At 34.3% G+C, this 15,053-nt stretch overlaps 1 protein-coding gene and 1 pseudogene across 2 annotated transcripts; one reads left to right on the top strand and one right to left on the bottom strand.

Moving 5' to 3' along the window:
* Positions 1-1,128: 1,128 nt before the first annotated feature.
* On the top strand, positions 1,129-6,753 carry LOC147287101 (protein ANTI-SILENCING 1-like). The gene is made up of 13 exons (XM_086240883.1): positions 1,129-1,479; positions 2,135-2,303; positions 3,238-3,417; positions 3,504-3,758; positions 3,845-4,080; positions 4,259-4,288; positions 4,423-4,515; positions 4,794-4,872; positions 4,999-5,089; positions 5,474-5,582; positions 5,689-5,805; positions 6,383-6,467; positions 6,588-6,753. Exons 1-12 carry the CDS (start codon positions 1,129-1,131, stop codon positions 6,437-6,439), a joined length of 1,767 nt encoding a protein of 588 aa, XP_086097009.1. The 3' UTR covers positions 6,440-6,467; positions 6,588-6,753.
* A 331-nt stretch (positions 6,754-7,084) lies between these two features.
* Positions 7,085-10,479, bottom strand: LOC147287102 (putative disease resistance protein At5g63020 pseudogene; annotated as a pseudogene). The gene is made up of 2 exons (XR_015121606.1): positions 7,656-10,479; positions 7,085-7,213 (listed from the first exon to the last, which is right to left on the bottom strand). The product of XR_015121606.1 is annotated as a putative disease resistance protein At5g63020 pseudogene (transcript).
* Positions 10,480-15,053: the final 4,574 nt, after the last annotated feature.

Genomic DNA, 15,053 nt, shown 5'->3' on the forward strand with positions numbered 1-15,053 from the left:
TATTATAAGGTTTGTCATGGCATCTCAGGTTGAAGTGCTGAAGCATTATTTTAGCGTGCATACTTGTGTCCAGCTGCACACCCTGATAGGTACCTGATGGAAATAGAACCTGATGAAATCATGCTTTGCAGGAATGTTAGGAAGTTTTGGAGATAGTAGAGGACCATAGAGCTGGATATAGTTTATGTGGGTTCTTTCAGAGTATAAACAATGCAGAAAAAGTTGTACTTTATAATTAAAGAAGGTTTAGATTGAATTGTTTTAGTTAACATAATGGTGCAAAAAGAAAGCTTAGAAACTCTTGCACTGAAGAGTAATCTAAAAGAGAGGTTTTGTCTTTCATGTTGGGGCTCTGGTCCCATTTCAACCAAAAAAAGAATTACTGAGTTATGGAACACAAGAGATCCAAAATTTTATACCTTCTTAAAATTATTTTAGTGTTTTTGGAGTTTCCTTTAGATCTTTGGGTCAAAACTTTGTAAAAGGGTTTATTGCAGCTAGCAAATGTGCAACATATCTTGCCCTGTAGGTGTCTACAGGGGAATGCCTTTTCTTTTCTTTTTTTTAGTGTGACGTTTTTGAGGCTCCAGGGCTCTAATGATGGTCTAGAATATTCAGAGACAAATCTGGACTTATTGCTCTGCCTGATTGTTCTAACCAGAAGAAAAAACAGTGTAAACCTTTTTCTTACTTCCCTCTTCTTTAAACAGCTTCTTATGCATCACTGTATCAATTGACTCTATAGCACATTAAGTCTTGTGTACATCTTTGGTTTTTTAATGCTACTGGATTCTCTTGTACTCGACTAGGTACTTTGAGGTTGATCAGAGGAGGAAAGCACAAGGAACTACTAATATATAAATTTCAGCTTAAGCCCTAAGATCCCATATTCTTTAGATATTATATGGAATTTGGTTGCCTGCTGAGCTATGATCAATTTTGTTTCCTGACTACAGCTTACAATATATTGCATAATTTGTTTTGCATCTCTGGTTTGAGTTTTATTTTTTATTTGTTTATTTGTTTATTTTTATGGTTCATGTATTATAAGGTAATTTACTGTTTTAGGTTCTCGAAAACTATTGGATGGGCTAAGAAACAATGGTTGAGTTTGAAGATAGATAAGCCATGGCGCATCCTGAAGAGACAGATATGGAAGATGATGTTGAATTTAGGTGGGGCAAGAAAGGTGGAGCTGGGAGAAAGAAAGGTGTCCAGTTCTATGAGTCATTCACTTATGAAGGCGTGAAATACTCCCTTTATGATTGTGTACATGTTTATCGCACTGGTGAATTCGAGACTGATATTGGTAAGCTTGTGAAAATATATGACACAGAGGACCATAGAAAGAAGATAAAGCTCGTGTGGTTTTTTCGTCCTGCTGAAATACGTAACTTTTTGGGTGATTGTGAACCACGCTGGAACGAGATATTTTTAGCTTCTGGTGAGGGTGTAGGCCTCTCCAATATCAATTCTCTGGTAAATTAGATTTATTAGAGACATTTTATAATCATGTCCACTTTTTGTTTTCATACCTCATTTAAGTAGAGTGCTATGCATGGTATAATCATTGTTAAATTAAAAGGGACAAAGGAGTCTTTCTTCTTAGCATCTCTCTGGGCACCTTTGTCTATACATTTTAGAGATATTTAGAGATATGGTACAATCATTGTTAAATTAAAAGGGACAAAGGAGTCTTTCTTCTTAGCATCTCTCTGGGCACCTTTGTCTATACATTTTAGAGATATTTAGAGATATTCCTTAATCCTTTTAGTGTTATTATTCTAGGTTTTCGGGTAGCTTTGATTTGAATGTAATCTGTGTTTTTGCTTGAGGATGTTAACCTAGATTCTACTCGTATCTACTTTTAACTGCATATATACTTTTTATGGCAATGTGGCCAATATATTATTAGATGTCTTCTCAGCGTCTTTCCCTTTACATTGCCATGAAAGTCTTTACATTTCCATAACATTAATGAGCCTACTTCCTTTAGATCAATGTAATGCCTTTTTCTTCTTTCATTTGAATCTATTTGGATGCCAAACTTGTAGAGTCTACAGATCGTTAACAAAGGTGTCCACATGGTTATATCGACATCTAATTACATGGCAATTTTGAATACTAATTTCAGGAATCAATTCAAGGAAAATGCAATGTTGTCTGCGCATCAAAGGACAAAAGGAATCCTCAGCCCTCTGAAGAAGAGTTGAGAATGGCTAGTTACATTTTCTGTCGTACTTTTGATGTAGGAACGCGTACAATATTAGAGAACTTTCCAAATGAAATAGGTGGAATTAAAGGTCAGTCATCTACATCTGGAATTTATTTAGGGTGCTTTCTGGTATAAACCTTTTAAACAAATATAGGATGTTAAATTGTTAATCAGATTCACATTTGATTGATTGATTCTGTTATCTAAGAATTGAGAATTTGTCACTCATTTTTGTGATTACTTTCTATCAAGTATTGGGCTGTAGGCTGTAGCAGTTCTGTCTAATTGTTTGAAGTAGAACACTTCTATAGTAACTAATCATGGCTTCATGTAGAATAAAAAACTTTGAGCAGCTAGATTTCGTTTGTTTATGACAAATAATGAAATATGTTTATGTTAATATCTATATGATGATGCTATTGTCACTCTCAAAGCCATGTTCTCAAAAGGCAATGATCAGTAAAACTGAGTACCTTGTTGCCAGATTAGGTAGCAGTTGAAAGATACCCACTGACACTTCTAGGAGGCATGTTAGCATGCATTTACATCTTTCTGGTGGATTTGTAGTAGCTGATAACAAATGAGCATGCTATTTCAGCGAGATATAATAAGTGAGTGGTTTTAAGTCTTAGCCTCAACTCTGAAGGGCTGCTACCTCCTTTCCAAGAAACAATCAAATACCCCTAACAGATGTGATCACTTAAAGCAAACTGATGTGAGAGATCCTGCTCAAAACTGGGGCTACATGTCATTCATGGTACTTGGGGACCATATAGTGATAACTGAAGGGGTTCAACAATGACCTGAAATGCATTTAACAGCTGTTTGATTTCAAAGCCAAATTCTTCAAAAAACAAACTGAGGTTTTTTTTTTAATTTTAAAATTATGAGTGCACTATTTACAGCAATATTTATTTACCATACATTCATGTGTCAAAATCATTATAACTTCCCTTGTATACTTTTTTCTTAGTGGACTTTAATATCTATCATGGTCTTCAAATATTTTGAATGCAATGCAGTGGAGTGCTTTTTTAATGCGGGAAAAAGTCAAAAGCTCATCAGGACTCCCAAGTTCCAGACAAATTTGAGAGACCAAGCTGGACCATCAAATGTGTTGTCCAAGTTAGGATTGGACAAAGTGGTGGCCTCTCCAGTTAAAAATGACAAGTCCAGCAGCAGAGTAAGCCCTGTAGTGAAAGGTGATTTCTGAGAATGCCAGCTGTGCATTTTACTTCTGAATTCAACTGATTAGATGAAAATAAGATTGTTTCTGGCTTATGTGCAGAATCCGAGAAAGCAGTTGTTCGTATTGGTGAGAATTCAAATGAGGCATTAAGGCGCAAACCATATATGCGGGCATCAGACACCCATCAACATAAGAAGGTGATAGTTCTACCTGGTGTAGCTTCCAAGTTACAGACAAATTTGAGAGACCAAGATGGACCATCAAATGTGTCGTCCAAGTTAGGATTGGACAAAGTGGTGGCCTCTCCAGTTAAAAATGACAAGTCCAGCAGCAGAGTAAGCCCTGTAATGAAAGGTGATTTCTCAGAATGCCAACTGTGCATTTTACTTCTGAATTCAACTGATTAGATGAAAATAAGATTGTTTCTGGCACATGTGCAGAATTCGAGAAAGCAGTAGTTCGTATTGGTGAGAATTCAAATGACACATTAAGGCCCAAACCATATATGCGTACATCAGATACCCATCCTCATAAGAGGATAATTGTTCTACCTGGTGTAGCTTCCACTATGGGGGAAAGTTCTGAACAGAAGACAAGCAAAACTGCTGGAAATGCAGCTACTCAACATGCAGGGGATAGGGGAGTTAAAGTTAATAGCAAACCTTTGGGAATAATTGTAAACTAGCAAATTTTATTAGTTCAATCCGGAACCTTATTTTATGTCCCAAGTTTGGATATTCTACGGAAATGCAATAATATGCTAGACGACTCCAAACACATTCACACAACCTGTTCGCAAGTTTTGATAATAAATTTGGTTAATATACTAATTTCTCTAGTTTTCTTAAATCCAGGAGGAAAGAAGAAATTGGTTCAAGCCACTTGTGAGTTTCTATTTCCCGATATTTTTTTTGTAGACATTACCATTTGTTGTTTGATTGTTCATACAAATCAATGGTTGGCTATTGATTACATTGTAAAGTCTTAACCAGATTTATTTCCTTGTCAAATTTTGAAGCCTTGGAAGCAAAGACTGCAGAGAGCTCAAGATGCTGGCACTTTGGTCTTACTAGACAATTTGGATCCATCCTATGCATCATCAGAAGTAGAGGTAGTATTCCTTGATGCATCTAAGATTGTATGCTTATTAGATAGTCAAAGAAATTCATTGAAACTCATATGTATATAAAAAGCCAGTCTAGTGTACGATGCAATGTATCATCTTATTTTCTCTTAAAAGAAAAACTCTCCTATTAAAGGTTCCCTAGCCACCAAACTGGATGAGAAATGACTAATACTGGATGAAGTAACAAACTGGAGTTATAGGGCCAATGTGGTATGGCCTAGTGTTAGACATTATGTTTAATCTACATCCCTTTTTCTCCTCAGGATCTAGTTTGGCGTGCACTCCAAGAAAAGGTTGAGGCAAAAATGATACAATGCAGTACTTTTTCTAATCCATACTATGGTACAGCAGCTTGTTGTGGCTATATACTGATTTTTCTAATGATTTCATGTTTTGTTTGGTGGTTGATTATTAATGCTTTTAAACCTGAAACTGACTGATTACATTTATTCTTTCATGGCCTTACAGGCAAGGCTTTTGTCATATTCACATCAAAGATTGCTGCTGAGTCTGCCATATCTGAGTTAAATAGGAGATGCCTGATTCTGGCAGATGGGAGGTATCCTTTTTATTTCTTCATTCCATAATTATGTTGTGAATTTTAATAAGTTATGAATCCAACTTTTTAAAAAGGATACCACACATAATTATGTTGTGAATTTTAATAAGTTAGTTATTGTGTGAAAACGATAATTATGTTTTTTGTGGTGTCAGATGTGAGTTACCACTATGATGCCTTTGTATGTCAGTGGAGAAATATACCTCTATTATTTCGAACAATTAATTGTAAAAGTCTAAGATAGTCTTTTTACTTTCTATTGACTCAGAGCTCAATTTCTTAAATTAGTTACAAAGGCCACCATTAACTTGGTACAAGTTATGAGAATAATTGAACTCCACTCAAGTTGATCTTACACATGTATATCTGACTTTGCATTTGCAGACCTGTGATTGGTATGAGAAGGACTCTTAAAGAGCCTGACAAAACAGCCAGATTTGTTGGACATCTGACCATTGACAAAATCAGGCTTCAAAGCCAACGTGAAGAGATGGTGACTCACATTGCTGAGTGCTTTGTTCTTGCTTTTGGGTTCAGGTCCCCTCTTTTGCATATACATTTTCATATACATAATATTTTCCTATTTGTTCCTTTTGTAGAGAAAGGCAGTATCAACAGCCCACTGTTCTCAGCCCAACACAATTGAGTATGATATGGCCATGGAATGGTGTTTACTACAGGAAAGGTCAGATTTATGGCAGAAGGCATTACATAAGGTGCTTTCGATTTTCATAAGCAATGTATGTTATATCAATGTATATAACAGTTTCAGGACACATGCACTGCACACCAACCTTTTACCAGAGATTTTATTATTTAAAACATTTGAATTGATATGTAGGTTTTGTTGGCATAATTTTTTTTTTTTTTTTTCAGCCTGAAGGTTTGTTGACATTACGTATCTCTGAAAATGCTTATGAATACTCTTTTAGATGTCTACAACATGTCATAAGTTCTATTTTCAAGTACCATATTACAATCTATAAATTAGTTAGTTTCTTCTAACTTACTAAGAGGCCAATAGTCAAACTTTTGGTATGCAAAAAAAAAAAAACGCACTTTTTAATGTACTTTGCAGCCAATTAAGAAAAACTTTTAACTCTTTTAAACCCGCCTGCAGTGATTTTAGGAAATTCATAGTTGTGACAAAGGGCCCTTAATGTGTTTTTGATGTTTTCTACTTGAGGAATTCCCAGTTTAAATGTGTGTGCCTCACAAATATAAGGAAGAATTTTCTCTTTTTTGTTGAATGTTCTAACTTTTTTCTCCCCTTTGGAGCCCCCTTCTCTTCAGGAACAAATGGAGGAGATAGAGTCGCTAAGGAGACAGCTAAAGTCAATTTTTAATTAGCTAACATTGTATTTCATCGATACATTGGGTATGCTTACATCCTTGGAGGAAAAATCATTAGTGTTGGCTCTTTATCATAGACCATCCTACCTTTTTCATCTACAAGTTTTACACTAACATACTAAATTTATTAGTAATGTTTCTGCAGGAGAAAATTGTTCTTTTTGTGATTACAGTAGAGTCAGAGAAGGGTGCCCCAAAATTGGACAGCATACAGGGTTCTACCCACACTTGAAGGATTGTGTAAATTCCTAACAAGTTAAAATTCACTTTTGTGTAAATCTGTCATCTGATCAGATCTAATTTTGTAAGCTTGGAAGGAAATATTAGGATCAAATTCATATGATAGAATTTCTTTTTCTCTGGGGAATTGGTCAGCCTGTGATATGTATCACATTTTCCAACAACTTTGTTATTGACTAGTTGTGCATTTTGATGCCTAAGTATACCATTTTGCCATTCATGGCTGATCTGTTAATTTTGCTGATCTGTTAGATTGATTAGTCCATTTTGAAGCTTGCCATGATAAAATTATCTGCCTAATGAGTTTAGTGCTAAAAAGATCCACCATTTTAGGATAATAAATCCGGCTCACATTATAAAATGAGCAGCATGTTTCACAGGGTCAGGCACTTGATCATGTTGCACGTTTACTTGTTCCAAATAGTTAACATATTTGCCTCCTGTTAGGGCTTCTGCCAAATAGGTTCATCAAATATTCTTTGACCAGAATTCCATATTTATACTTCGCCACTGGAAAAGAGCTCTTGTATCCTGTTGAAACACTAGCTTGTTATTGTTTCTCACTCCTTTGTGGAGTTAAAAGAGTACAAACGCAACAATGCAGAAACAAGTAGTGCATTACAAACTATTCCAGGTGAAACAATAAAATGAATTAGAAAGGAACCATAAAGTATTAAAGTGGTATATACGGACAATAAAAGCTGCAAATTTTATAAAATGTTTCTTGCTCATGAAATATTGAAATCTCTAAAAAGCTGCAAATCTCATTAAATGTTTCTTATTTAATTATTGGACGAATGCAATGCAATTTTGATGACAAGTTTGTTTGCTTGATTAAAAGGGAATGCCAACCAAGAAAAAAACTGATATTGAAAGAGTGTTATTTAATCTACACATATAATTTATTGGGTCCTATCATAGAATCTACACACTACACACTCCCATGACCCAATTCAGACAATTAAGTGGCTACCTGCAACTCTGCAACTGCAAGTGAGATCCACCGGCTCAGCTGCCTGCCTTTGCCAATTACTTGCGAAGAGGTTTGAAGGTGGGAAGGAAAACATTTGGAGCATCTTGGTCGTCCCACTCTAACCCAGTCCACCACCATTCCTGTCCTTCGATGATGAGATTGCATCCTTGGGCACTCATTGAGTCCAGTGGCAACTTCTTCAGTGCTCGACAATCGCGTATGTAGACTTCCTTCAGATCTGGAAAGGGTAAGGCACCTTCATATATGCTCTGCAACTTTGGTAGACGGATCAACTTCAAGCTTATAAGTTTTGCAAATGGGTTCAATGCTTTTACCTCATTTGCCACTCCACCCAATCTTTCCAAACTCATTATTTTTTCCATTTCAGAGCATCCGTCTACAACTAATGTGATGAGATTTGGAGCAAAAATGAGCCATGTCAGATCCTTCATTTTTCGGCATCTACATACATTTACTGTTTGAAGGCCAACGAAGCAACTTTGGTTTATCGTCATCATCGATTCGCGAGGATCATTAGGACCTCGTGCTTCCCAATTAACCTTCAATTCTTCCAAATCAGTACACTCTTCAATTACAAGGTAATCAAGATTGGCCAGAGATGATGATATATCAAGAAACCTCGTATTGTCGGAAAGTTTGAGGCTGAGCTTTCGAGTGCAGGTCACTAAGTTCTTGTAGCTAAATAACTGTTGGAAACAAGAGGTACTTCTTATGGTCAAAGTCAAGACCTCTAGGTGTTTCAAACACTGCAATTCATCCAACATTGCCTTTTCACTGTCAAAAGGACATTTGTCATCATCACCACACCCCTGCATTTTCAAAACATCTAGCATGGAAAAGCTTGATATTATATGCGGTGGAACAAAGTTAAGCTCCTGCGTCAAGTCCAAGTTCAAGTATTTTAGCCTTACCAAGGCCTTTAACTCCATCGGCAACTCTCTTATACTAGTTCGTGACAAATTCAAATGTCGTAAAAAAGCAAGTTTTGAAACTCCGGATGGTAGTTGGGTTAATTGCAAATTGTAAGACAAATCCATAACTTGAAGAGAACGCATAGAATCAAAGAAGGTTTCGCCAATCTTCTTCAATTTATTTCCTTGAAGAAACAAGGTCAGCAAATTGGGGGATTCTGGTCTTTCAACTAAATTTTCAATATGATTGTTCATTAATGACACCCTTTCTACGCCTTTCCATTCTTCAACATTCGGTGCTTCACTCAAATTGGCACCTGATTCCACAAGGAAATTCTTGTTTGTTTTCTCTGGATCACGAGACAGCCACAATGCCATCTCGCGAATCACATCATGCATTTTTACCCAAATTTCACCATATGGTTCCAACAAACATGCATTGAGAAGAGTGCCTATGATATCATAACTCTCATATTTCGCTTTGTCTACATTACCATATTTCTCAAGTATTCCCTCACACATCCAACAATATAACAATTGAACTTTATTTATGCGAGAATCTTCTGGAAATAAAGCACAGTATAAGAAGCAGGATTTAACTTTCTCGCTTGGTAGATTATTATAACTATACTCTAATAGGTGCAGCACCTTTTCCATACCTGTAAACTTCCAGACAGAATTCTTCAAAACATCAATTGCATATTTCCATTCTTCAGGGGTCTTCTTGCTAGCCATGGCCTTACCCATTGTAATTAGTGCAAGTGGCAAACCGTCACACTTTTTTGCCACTATTTCAGCAAGTTTGAGGATTTCTGGATGAAGAAGAAGTGTTTCTGTGCCAACATTCTTTTGAAACAATTCCCATGCTTTGTCCCATCGCAAAGGATCCACTACAATCTTATGAGCCCTCATACTAGCACATACTTCTTCTAATCGAGTTGTGAAGATTACCTTGGACTTGTTTCCTTCACCAGGAAAAGGAACCCCTAGATTGGTAATTTCAACCGGCTCCCATATGTCATCCAAAAATAACAAAAACTTCTTTTCACTCAAGATCTTGCAGATGTCTTCAGCCTTTTCATCCTGCTTTTTTTGCTTCCATGCGTCACCCTCAAACCCAATCTTTTTACCAATATTATCCTGAATACCTTCATATTGGAGGTCCTTTGAGACCACTATCCAGATCACAATCTTAAAATCATGAGGAGTTTGGGCCAACTTGTTTTTGATTTGGGTTAGGAGAGCGGTCTTGCCCACCCCTCCCATTCCATGTAAGCCAATTTTTCCCACTTGATCATCTTCAATGAGTCTCCAAACCTTTTCAAGCATGGATTCCATGCCCACAGTAGGCTCAACAGCTATTTGATTGACTACAGGTGCAGCCACTCTTTCTGTGACCTCTGCAAAAACTCCCTTGCTCTTTAAATCAGCGACTTCCAGCAACTTCTTGGCCACGTGTTTTCCATACTTGTAGCTGGACGCGTAGTTTGTTGAACAGTAACCTCCACAACATAATTTCCCAATTTCTTGGCTGCCATCGGTTACAACTTGATTGACTTGAGCCTCTGTACTTTCCACACTTGAAATCCACCACTCTACATGCTCTGACCGCTTCATGAATGGCTGCTGCTCCTCGACCTCAACCCTTCTCTTCACACCATTCTTTATAGCTGTTAATTCTTCCAATGACGTTTTCAGAGCTTCATGGTTTTCTTGGAGCTTACGGACATATTGCTGTTTTCCAATAATGGAATCCCAGCAGCGAGAAACAATGCCATCGCCTGAAAATGAGACTGAGAAGATGTTGCCCATTGCTTGCAGATGGATCGAAATGGATCGAAAGAAATAAAAGATTTCTAAATATTTTTGAGATACAGGAATAAGTGTGGGTAGCTAGGGAGAGAGAGAGAGAGAGAGAGAGAGGACTGATGCACTGAGAGGTAATATTGGCCCTCCTTGGATTCTCCTTGGTGCACTGTGGAGTGAGGAGCTGGTGGGTGGTGGGGCTCACCCGAAGACTTGTCCCGGCTTTGATTGATTTTTATTTTTTGGTCTAAAAGAACAAACCCAAGGCTTTGATTGATGTAAAAGCCAAGAGTTAGTGGGTGGTGGGGATCATGGCTCACCCAACCCAATTTAATTTAAAGACCCAATAATATATGCTTAAAATATGCTTAAAATATGACTTCTCTCTCAATTGGTTCACAATTGATTAAAATAATATGCTTAAAATAATATATAATATATATTATTAAAATTTGAGGCTGTAATTCAGTCAGTTTGCAAAATGAAATAAATTTGTTAGTAGTTTGTTTTTTTTATGTATTTAGATTACATAAATCTTAAAATTTATATGATATTAATTAAAACAAAACAAAAAACAAAAAATCCAAATTTGTAAAAATTTATGAGGTTTTTAGATAAAGCCAATTTGGGCAATAACCCATGGATATATTTTTATCTTTGAATTTTAACCCATTTTTTATTTTTGGATGTCCATTTAGCCCCTTGATATAATTATGGAAATAAATTAAAAATCCCTAATTTTAGACATTTATTACTCATAATTTTGAATTTCAATGTTTTTATTTCCAAAAGTTTGATGACATGAATACAGAGTTGTAGAGTAGCTATTACTAATCCCTTTCATCTATTAAGGATAAAGACTAGTTAATCAATATTTGTAATAATAAATTAATTATCAATTACATAATATACAAAATTAACTTAAAATAGAATGTAATTATTAGAAAAATTATAATTAAATATTATTTAATATAAGAAATTAATTGACATAGTATTAAAATTAGTCATTTATCAACTAAAGAGCAAAATAAGCATTCAAAATAAATAAATAAAATATAACAAAAATAGAAATTCAACATGTCAAAATATAAAATATAAAAAAAAAAGGCCAAATTTGATAACTAAAAAATGATGGGTTTAAGGCCCCGTTTGGGATTGTAGTGGAGGACCCAAAAGTTGTTGTGGAAGACAATTCTCAATCACCTACAGCAGTTTTGGTGTTTGGTAAAAAAATAAAAAACTGCTTTCCCCCACAATGCTCAACTCCCCACAACAAAAACAGAAAGCAAGTTTCTAGGTGCTTTTGAAAACTACAGTGAATCACAACAACAATGAATATTATATTTTACCCATACTACCTTTATTGATTTCTATAATTTTTATTTGTTTATTTTAAATTAAAAAATATGTCTATTGTTAATTTTATTTTATATTGTGATAATTAATTAAGATATTTTATTTGTACGATTAAAATTATAATATACTTAAAAAAATAATAGAAATACTTATTTAATAATGTTGTTCTTAAAAAAATTAATGCTAATAAAAATTTGTAGCCACAAATTTAAAAAATAAGTAAAAAAAACATTTTAGTTTTACCAAACAAATAAGTGAAAGACACTTTCAGCATCATGTTCATTTTAGTAATTATAAACAGTCACAACACTTTTACATTAACATTTACCAAACACTTTGATATTATTTTTTGCACTCACAGCACTTTGAAAACATAGTTTACCAAATACTCAATTACTTTACTACTTTATAGTTGACTTTACTTCACATCTATTTTTTCTCACAGCAATACCAAATTGGCCCTAATTCAAAATCAACAATTGTATTTGAGTTTTTGTCCAATTATGTGAAAATTTATCCTTATTCATATTGAAAAGAAAAAGTTTTTTTCTGGTACAGAAAAGAAAAGTTAAATGAAAGATTAAAAATCTTTCTTCTATTCTACAGTACTGTATAAGTGTATATATATAGTAATACAGTACCATCGCCTCCTTATATGACTTTTCTCCTACCAATCCCATCACTGCCAGTATAATAAATTTCGTGAGCTTTCATGACAACCATGCACAGCTTGCTAACTGCATGATTATTAATGTTGTGATGGTGGTTAAAATTTACCTAACAAATTAATGACAGATCTACCACCTTCCCAATTATTTAAGTTGCCAGGGACTGGTTCGAAGATGATAACAAATCCTTTACTAAGCCTCTAGATGTATTGTTCATTTACACGTAGAGGTCCTGTCCTGTAAATTGGGTTAGCACTTAGCAATGTGGGCCACATATATTGTTAACGAATTTTGATGCGGACCATCTACCCAAGAGTTAAGTTCTATAACATTAACGTTTTTCCATTAAAAAAATAGATGAAGAGGTGCACAACAATAATAGTGATAAATTTAATTTGGTGCCAGCTTCTTCAGTACTGGACATCTCCATATACAGACTTCCTTCAGATATAGAACCCCAAAACTCAACCGTTTAAGTTTTGCAAATGGGTTCAATTCATTTAATTACCAGATTGGCCACTCCACGCAATCTTTCCAAATTCATTGTTTCTTCCATTTCCAAACATCCAATTACAGTTAAATTGATGAAATTTGGAGCCAAAATGATCGGCCATCACAAATCCTTCAGTTTACTCAAATTAATTCTATAATTGTTTATTGCTTTAGTGAATTTGTTACTTTATTTAAGAGAAAATTTGGGAATGTTTGTCGGTTGGTGTACTGGGAAGTGGGGCCAACCGGAAGACTTTACAAGCTGGAATGGGAAAATTATTGTGCAACTTTGGTTCCAGTGTTCCACAGCACATAAATTTCTCACGGTATATATAACGCCACCAATAAAATAAATAGGTGTTCTTATTTAGACCTAATTAATTTATAGAAAAATTTTAGCAAAAAAATTATAACGCTATTCTTATTTTTAATTAAGAATTTTGTTTTTACTTTGCTTCAATCAATAATTATTATTTTTCAAAATGTTTCAATTAAGTTACTTCTTCTGAGTTCTAACCACTGCTGCCAGTACTACTCTAAGCTTATGAGATTCATCCATGACTCATGAGCCCCACAGCCAGTACAGATTTAAGGTGCCATATGTCAAAATTTAAAATAGAGCCATTTTTTTCACATACTCATACTAATTTTTTCTTTTTGTGATTTTTTTGATATATTATCATATTTCAAATTTTCATATTACAGTATTATATTGTTATGATTAAGGGTGTGTTTCGAACGGATCGGATCGAAAATATAGTATTTTAATTCCAATCTAAAAAATTTCGGAATGAAATTTCTATTCTAATTTTTATTCAAAAAAATTGGAATTTCAACATCTCATTTCAATTCGGAATTTTCAGATTTTTTCGGAATATCACATTTTCGGAACGTTCGGATAAAAATTTGAAATTTTCAGATAAAAGATCGGAATCTTCACGTTACTTTTTTTTATTAGTAAAAACAAACTAAAAACATTAGTAATTACATGTACAAAAAATGTGGGTGTTTTTGTTAGCATTTATGTTATTATGATACACATATATTTAAATATACATATGTTTATATTAATAGTATTAGTTTTTTTTTTTTAATATATATGTATGTGTATGTTTGAAACAAATAATAAATTAATAAAATATATAGTAAAAAACTAAATAAATGATATAATATTAATACAAATATGGAATAAATTGGCATAATTTCGAAAATATCGAATCGAAATGCCTTTGAAAAATTTCAGATGGAAATTCGGATTGGATCGGAATTTACAAATACATTCCAATTCCAATCCAATTTTTTTCAGAATTTCCGGAATTCGGCATATTCGGATTTTGGATTTGATTCGGACGTTCCAAAATTGGTTATTTTCGGATTGCAATCGGTCGGATTCGAATTTTCCCATCCAAATCACACCCATTGATCAATTGCCAAATGATATAAAAGTAAACCAAAAAAAAAAATGAAACACAGGACAAAAATAGAGGGCACTAGGATGAAGCGACAAAAGCATCACCTGATTACTAGGTCATGTATTGAGATCAAAATCAATCTCACATCCATTAAACAAAACTAATTAGTGAGGTGTTAGGGCAAAACAAAATAGTAAACTTAATAAATTTAATTTACAGGGATACAAAACTAATCTGTAATTATGAATTGGAGTACAAACTTCGAATGTTGACTTGGTTGAAACTTTTTGAACAATAGGGGAAAGTGGAAATATATTGGCTCAAATCCCAAAAGTGTAATTTAGCTTAAATATGGGTCTAAGGTCTAAACAACAATAATACATACATTTAATTTGGTAGGTACATAAATAATAAATGTGTCAGTGGACAACATGTATGAGAATACTTATAGAGATGGGCATTCTCAGAGGTTATAGCAAATAAGATTTTTGAGATAATTCACGCTACTCAAATCAGTTTTTTGTTAGTTATATTCATGTGTCACACGAACCTCTTGTAAACTGAGAACATATATGTCTATATCATATTATGAGGACATATGTAAGAAAAAGCTAGTAACGACTAACAACAACTTCTTATCTGTACAGGGATATCAAACTAAACTTGAGGTCTCCACTTTGCTTGATGAGCCATGTACAAGAGGCACATCGTCAATCCAATCAGCAATTCAGC

The sequence above is a fragment of the Dryas octopetala genome, chromosome 4 (assembly GCF_963921425.1).
Source record: "Dryas octopetala chromosome 4, drDryOcto1.1, whole genome shotgun sequence".
NCBI classification, from domain to species: Eukaryota; Viridiplantae; Streptophyta; class Magnoliopsida; order Rosales; family Rosaceae; genus Dryas; species Dryas octopetala.